We start from the raw sequence: 7,941 nt of genomic DNA, 5'->3' as shown, positions 1-7,941 counted from the left end.
ATAAAATGTTTCATGAGCGATATTGGGGTCAAACAAGGTTGCCCACTATCGCCTACTATGTTTGTTTGGCTTATACATTGACAAACTTGAAGAGTGGTTAAACATGCAAAATACTCAGGGTATCAAGTTGAGAGAATATTTAATAAGGTTGCTGCTTTATGCGGACAACTAATCTCTTTTTCCCTTGAGCACTTTTGCAAAATATTGTTACTATAGGTCAATATCAAAAAGACTAAAGTCTTGATTTTCTCTAATTGTAAAAAGCAGTATCAACATAAGTTTTATTTTTAAAAAATACCCTTATATCGTAGGATTGACTTCAACAAAAAACTAAGATGAAATGGTTGCAGAAAGAAAAGAACATTAGAAAGATGGAAGACATTTTATGCTCTCCAAAACAAGTGTTGAGAGGCAAGCGTTTAGGATTGTTCTACTGATTGTTTTTATGGGTGTGAGTCATTGACCATCAACACTTAAGCCTCACAATGGAAGCAAATCAAGGGAATCCAAAAGCATATGATCACAAACAAGTTTAGAATCAAAAGCACTATCCCATTTGATATAATGCTAAGTGAAATGGGAGCTACCCCTATCAAAGCACTTGCTATGGTGCATCTAAAAAGTTTTCTAAAAAGAATACAAAAAAGTACATGGATGCAACACAACATAAAGTTGATGAGTAAATAGAATATTCATTTCAATGTGTCCCACAAACAATAAATATCTTTTTTATGGATAAACTTTACAAGAAAATTGGGGAATTGGTATGGAAGTATATACATTATATCAATGAATTCAATCTCAAATGTGACTAACTTCAAAATGTACGGAAGAATGCAAAAGAGGCTTGGGAAGAGAGAGTTTGCCTGTGTTGAACAACACTTTATTTTAAAATGTGTTGCATACAAGGACATAAGGACCAAGTTACTCGATATAGTGCATTGAAAAGTTAAAAGTGCTCATCATAAACTTGCACATTTAACCTCAAACTTTATAAAATTTCTTTCTTAATTCATCCCTTGCCATTGTAATGACACCTCATGGAAACATGGAAACATAATAAGATGACCAAGTTAATGGCTATAGTGCATTAAACAGTTGGAAGTGCTCATCATAAACTTGCACAAGGAGTTACTGAAATTGGCTATGTTCCTCATAAACTTCATAAATTTTCTTCCTAATTTATCCCTTACCATTGTAACTTGCCATTGTAAAAACTTGTGAAAACATGAAAACATAATGAGAACCAGCTTGTGCCTTCCCATTAAGCCCACAAAAAAGTTATAACCTCATCTTTCTTTTTGAGATGTTTGTTTGTTACATTCTACTTGTTTAAGGATATTTGTAATTATCTAGTCGGTTTGCTGATTGAATTGCATTGTAAATCATATGTGAAACCCTGTACAAAACCAGTTATTATACATTACATAACAGAACAAGAAGAAAGAAAACTTTATTCCGAATACACGTGTGAATAGTAATTGCAATCAAAGAATTTGAGGTTGGGAAGCAACCTTTTAATGGAATAATGACGGATTAGATTACTGCTCCTAATTACAAATCATTACTTTGCCCCCACGGTTAAAGAATCAACAATGTAATATGCAGTCGCAGATGATGCAATGGTGCATCTTGAATTGAACCCACTTCGTCATCTGCTAAGGGATGAATTCATCGTAGTGGCTCATCTGAAGGATGCTTGGATCTCTTCCAGAGTTCGTCCTTTGGTTTCCGGAACACACAATACCACAAAGGCCAGTGTGAAGGTGCACACAATAGAATATAGCGTGAATGTCCCTGCAACAATAAGACGGTAAAAATGGAACTTCAGAAAACTGTTCATAATGAGCAATTATTTACTCATTTTTTGACAATATGTTTTCTAGCCTACTCTAGACTAAATATGGTTCACAAGATCTATCAAATGGATATAGGTATCTCATCCACATTCCTGCTACAATCTGTTTTCATATCTACAAACGGGGCATACATTCCCTACCCCTGCTGGATTTGAACATGCTACCTCTCTTTCAAGGATATGTTTTTACTTGTTTAAAGATTGAAACTTTTCCCACACAAATAGGCCAGACAAGGCTAATAGACATTTTAGAACTCGCCTAGTTCCAATCTTCCAACATTCAGTATCAGGGGACATGGCATGCCCTGAAGGCTTAATGGACCAATATAGGAATCTAGGAGAGACCACAAATATTGTCGTCTGGTCTAATTGCTTTACTAAAAGTGTATACCATATAGAGAAGTGGTGCACATTCCATCATGTTTGTTATAGCGAAACTCTTCCATTTGGCAATGATTTAGTGGGCGATTTTGGTATGCTTAAGTGATGCACAGGTTAAGGCTAAAAACTCACCAGCATAGCTCCATTGCATTAGTAAATTGATAGTCATTGTCACCACCCATGATGTCATCCAGTGTGCCAGGGTTGCTACACTGCCAGCAAGACCCTTGACATTGAGTGGAAGTATCTACAGTAGCACAGGAAGAGTTAGATAATAGAGAAACGGATTATTAGTAGCATCACTTTAAGTGATTAAAGGACCAGGAGATTCTTCTCAGTGTTTCTGTAAAGGGTGCAATAATGTGACCTAGTCAATGTTACAAGTGTGTTACCTCAGACATAATAATCCATGGGATGGCACCCATACCAAGTGAGAAGGAAACGATGAAAATCTGTAATCAAATCAGCAAACAGCAAATGATATATATCAATATGACAAGAGAACGGTGTGACAGAGAATGTCTAGTTAATGCATAGAAGTTTTGGTATGTGTTAAAAATCCTAAGAGCTATGTTACTCGAGCGTTCTATTATTTCCGATTTCTATATTCATATTTGAGTTTTCATTCCCAACTTACCAGCAAACTTGTTAAAGCTAATACACCGAAGAACGTTTCATATTGAGAAGCTCCTTCGATATGGCTCTGCAATAAGAGCAAACTAGAAATTAGCTTTGGATAGCCAAGAAATTCCATACCATCAGGCACCAGATAACACCACCAAATAAGTGTTCAATAGAAAGTGAAGGCGTGTTTTTTATAGAGCTTCAAATCAACCATTAGGCTTTTTAGAGGCGCTGCATTCAAGTAAGATGAGAGACCAAGAAGGAAACGACATATGGCTTTTAGTGACACTACCTTCAAGTAAAATGAGAGGCCAACAAGAAAATGACATATGGCCATCCCTCCTGATGAGACCTATTGACAAAACAATAAAACATGTTAGTTCTCTCCACCATTGAAACTATGCTCCCAAATGACACAATACAAAATTGTGATAACTGCAAGGTTTTTCTCACCATAAGGAGAAGACGTCGACCAACTTTGTCCATTAGGCATACAGTAAGCCCAGTTGTGAGCACCTGTAACATTATCCTTTATTCATAAGCAACATGAGACTAAATCATGACAAACAAATTCATGCAGGACTTCAAGAAAATAATTAAACCTGAATGGCACCAAGTCCAAGTGATGCAACACTAGCAGATGAAATCCCTAAAAATTTGTGGATAGCACAAATCGTAGCTCAGTGCTTTGTTTAAGAAACAAGATTAACATAGACACTATGAACTAAAAATCACTTCCAGCAACCTTTTATCTCGTTGACTTTAAATTTCTAAGATAATTCTCTGCTGCCAAAGGCTATTGCAAAGCATGCTACAAATTCCATAGTTTATAATATGATAAATTGAACATGAATAAAGACATGATATAGAACCTCAACTTTAGATACCTATAGGCTAGAACTCACCAGCAGATTTGAAAATGGAAATGTTGTAAAACATAATACCATTAACTCCACTTAATTGCTGCAAAAGTTGCAGCCCAATACCAATCTGCAGTCTCCCATTTCAAGACAATATCAGCATACAAAATTGTGAGTTGTGTCCATTTTGGAAGAATGAAGTAGTTGTTGACTGATAAACCTACTTGTGTAAATTGGCCAAATGGGGAAATCTTAAGATGTAACTCACAGTGAGAGGAAGGGCATATCTCCGTTCAAAGATCTCACATAATTTGATTCTACTTTGCTGACTATTCATCTCCATGACACTCTAGACTCAGAATATTTCCATTAGTTAGACAAGCTTCTACCATTATAGAGGTGATGTTAACTAATAGACAATTAAATCCCATTCACGATACGAAAAGCTTTAAAAAAAAGCAAAATCTATACAAAAGCAGATGACTCCTCAAACTGGTAGAATATTGAAAACACAGTAAGAAGTTTGATGATGCAATTAATGGAACAGGCAAAAAATGCAGTTCATCTTGGAGAAATCGTAGCACCTTGATTTCAATTGCTTCAAGGGAGACATCAATATTAGATCCTCGGAGTGCTTGTAGTGAAGCTTCAAAACTATCATTACCAACTTTTGCCTGCACTCAAGTAATCATAAATTTGCCAAATAAGTTTCTTTGTATAGTATATGTCATTTTAAAATTGTTAGCGATAATTGAATAATATCATTTCAAAATGTATCTGTATGTGAAATATGCTCACCAGCCATCTTGGGGATTCTAGTATGAAGAAGAGGCCGAATACCAAAAGGGCACAAGGGATCATACCTGTCCAGCTAAAGTTGTCAACCTATCATTTCTTTCATAAAAGTTAAAAATCTAATTAATTTTTTTAAATTCACCCAGCAAAAGCATAATAAAAGGTACCTGCAACTGCAAGAGGACGCCATGAAAGGAACAGTCCAAATAGATATGCCAACATAATACCAATTGTCACAGAAAGCTGTTGAAAAATCAATTAAGTATAAGATTCAAAACTGTATCAAATTACACTTTATATTAGGACTATTATCATGATTAATATACAAAAGAATTTTGAGTTTACAAAACAAACCTGATTTACTGCCCCAAGACCTCCTCGCAAATGCTTTGGTGCAATCTCAGATATGTATACTGGTACCTAAAAGAACCATGATATGGTTAGATTCATAGTTGTCCACGTGCCTGTATGCTCTTTAATTTATTAAGTGTAATAATTTATGGCTTAAAAATGAAAACAATAGGCTTGTTCTAGATTGTGAAAAAAAATTGACTTACAGTGAATGAGATGACTCCCACTCCAAAGCCTGTGAGCACTCTTCCCAAGTACAAAAATGAAGAATCCTGTAACCATAGGGTGATGACATCAAAAAGAGGAATTTCCTTATGCTCCAAAGGAAAATCACTATCAAACTTCTTATTCGTTTAGCTATCATTTTATCAAAGGAAAATTAGCTTGCCTTGGAAAAAGAAATAGCGAGCCACCCAAGAATGTTGGGAATGGAAGCTACTAGTAATGCCTACACGCAAACAAAGAAGAGGTTATGCAAATCTAAATGTGTGTTAATTGCACTCATCTTTAAATACTGGGTACAAAAAAGAATTTATATGACCATCGTTGCTACTAGCAGTACAAGACAAAATCTTGCAGTGTATCCCTTTAGCGGTAGCATATTAGGTCTAACATATAAATTTATTTTAGTAAAGAAAGAAAAACATTGAAGGCACTTACCCCTTTCCGTCCAATATAATCAGCAACTTGTCCACTAATTATTGCACCCACCATGGCTCCAACATTAGTTAAAGATCCAAATAAGGAGAACTGACAGAAACAACAAGACTCTATATTAGGATCTACCACATAAACTATATTCTATCCTATTGCAAAAATGAATTCATCAAATAACAGTACCTGGGAAACAGTTAACCCAAGATCATTGATGATCCCACTTTGTGTGGGCGAAGAGTATCCAATCTGCAAGAACGTTGCTGTCAGAAACTTCCATTTTTTATTCAGGTCGACTCTTGTAATGGATGCATGGATTAAAAATCAATCTATTCAAATAAGAAACTATAACTTACACAGAAACCAAACTGTACAGGCCCCAGGGCAACTATTAATGTACATAATATTGCAGTTATAGCACTTCCACAGAAGATTTCAACATTATCTGCCTTTCTAGCACCTTTACCGCCATGATGGCCAGATTTGGATATGGTTAGACATGTGCTTCCTTCCTCTAAGAGAGCCTTTTTAATATCTCCATTGCCACCCATGCTTCCCTTTTCCAAATCATCCATGTACCCCATTGTTTTTATAGGGTAAAATCCGTAGTGACCAAATTTTCTGCAAACTTACAGGCCTGCACAGCCAAAATCCTGCTGGCAAAATATTCAACGCTCCCCTTAGGACCTGTGACAAGGGCTTAACTACCTCTTGTGTACCATAAGTTGAGTAGTTCTATTGGGCACTGACAGATCGGTCTTTTGGTGCAATGGCAACTCCACTCTAACAAGTGGTCCAAGTTCGAATCCTCAAAATGTCGGGTAATGCTCAAGTAACGTTGAGGGGATATTGTTGGAAAAATGTTCAACACTCCCCTCTATAAGTTTAGTGGTTGTATCAGACACTCACAGATCAGTCTTTTGGTGATAGCAAGGATAGCAACATGCAACATGCAAAGAAGTAGAGACTCAAAGATTCAACAATTTGGATTTTCAAAACTTAAGCATTCTAGATTCCAGGATTCAAGATTTCAACATTCCAGGATTCAAGGACCCAAAATGAGAGAAAGAGTGCTCATTTTATAATTTTCATGTAGGGTGAGAGCATTGGATTTGTCACCCACAGACATGCGATGTGGCAAGAGATTCCTATGATGCATATGACAGAATATGCCAAATGTAAGATTCTATGACACATGAGAGTCACATTTGGCTAAATGTGGAAGAGAATCTATGACGCGTCATAAGATTCCTCAACCCACTTAAAGCCAAGAATCTATGACGAATAAGCCAAATAGGGCATGCGTAAGAGGTAATAATAATTCCTATGACGCATATGACAGAATATGCCAAAAGTAAGATTCTATGACACACGAGAGTCAAATTTGGAAGAGAATCTATGACCTGTCATAAGATTCCTCAACCCACTTAAAGCCAAGAATCTATGACGAATAAGCCAAATAGGGACATGCGTAAGAGATAAGAATATTTGATTATGACAAATCTCAGCCAAGTGTCAAAGGAGAATCCACGAGGTGTCATATCCAAGTGTCATGATGATGGAATATTTTATGGAATATTTGAATTAAAAATCCTCTTATTCCAAAAAATAAGAATTAGCAGAAAATGGATTTAATGATGAAAAATGGAACTTAGGAATTAAGAATTTCCATGGTTTGCAAATAATGAATCAATTAATTAATAAAATTAATTAATTGACGACGATGAACTAATTAATTAATAAAATTAATTAATTGAGGATGATAATTAGGAAGAATAATTAGAAAGAATAAGATTAAATTATGGGTTATTTAATCCTATAGAGAAAATTAGTAGATGATTGGCCAAATTGATTAAATGAATGCGATTGTATCCTTTGATGAAAATGTGACGATGATGGATATCGAATGAGATGATGAAAAGGTAGACCAAAGCCATGGTCAAATTAATTGATAGATCAAAATTGATAACATGCCAAGGACACATGACATGAATTAATTGATATGTAACATTTAACCGACATTTTAAATGCTACAAGATTGAAATTGACTGATAAGGTTTGATCATAATAACACTGACGGACACTATCAATATTATTAAAATGGTTGATGATGCCATGATCTGACATTGAAAGCCTCAACAATGTCAAAGATTGAATGACATGAATGATATTTTGACCTAGCACTGAGAGCCATGATAGTACTAAGGTCAGATTGATAAGATTGATAAGTTGATAGGTTTCCAAGACACTAAAAGCCACAAAAATGCCTAGGAGTGGATAAATGATGATTGATTTGGGATGTTTGATATGTTTTGGGTTGATTAGGACTGATTTCGAGTTGATTTGGGGTGATTTCGAGTTGATTTGATATGATTTTGAGTTGATTTGGTATGATTTCAAGTTGATATGAAATTGATG

General features: G+C 35.4%; 1 protein-coding gene across 1 annotated transcript; it reads right to left on the bottom strand.

Annotated features, from left to right (window-relative positions):
- Window positions 1-1,684: 1,684 nt before the first annotated feature.
- LOC149572437 (sugar transporter ERD6-like 4) lies at window positions 1,685-6,107 on the bottom strand. Its single transcript, XM_089811269.1, has 18 exons — window positions 5,880-6,107; window positions 5,710-5,772; window positions 5,530-5,619; window positions 5,258-5,317; window positions 5,076-5,141; window positions 4,873-4,938; window positions 4,686-4,761; window positions 4,522-4,586; window positions 4,308-4,397; window positions 3,992-4,072; window positions 3,769-3,853; window positions 3,466-3,512; window positions 3,317-3,379; window positions 3,156-3,215; window positions 2,877-2,942; window positions 2,632-2,691; window positions 2,372-2,486; window positions 1,685-1,797 (listed from the first exon to the last, which is right to left on the bottom strand). Exons 1-18 carry the CDS (start codon window positions 6,105-6,107, stop codon window positions 1,685-1,687), a joined length of 1,494 nt encoding a protein of 497 aa, XP_089667395.1.
- Window positions 6,108-7,941: the final 1,834 nt, after the last annotated feature.

The sequence above is a fragment of the Cupressus sempervirens genome, chromosome 2 (genome assembly GCF_028749045.1).
Source record: "Cupressus sempervirens isolate cs-2001-9-10 chromosome 2, ASM2874904v1, whole genome shotgun sequence".
NCBI lineage: Eukaryota > Viridiplantae > Streptophyta > Pinopsida > Cupressales > Cupressaceae > Cupressus > Cupressus sempervirens.
This window is presented reverse-complemented; position numbering and strand designations above follow the sequence as displayed.

Coding starts and splice junctions, on each gene's coding strand:
- LOC149572437 (XM_089811269.1), bottom strand. CDS start 6,107: ATGGGGTACATGGATGATTTGGAAAAGGGAAGCATGGGTGGCAATGGA. Junction 4,073..4,307: donor TTGAAGCAATTGAAATCAAG/GTGCTACGATTT, acceptor TTCTGAGTCTAG/AGTGTCATGGAGATGAATAG. Junction 3,380..3,465: donor TTGGACTTGGTGCCATTCAG/GTTTAATTATTT, acceptor ATAATGTTACAG/GTGCTCACAACTGGGCTTAC.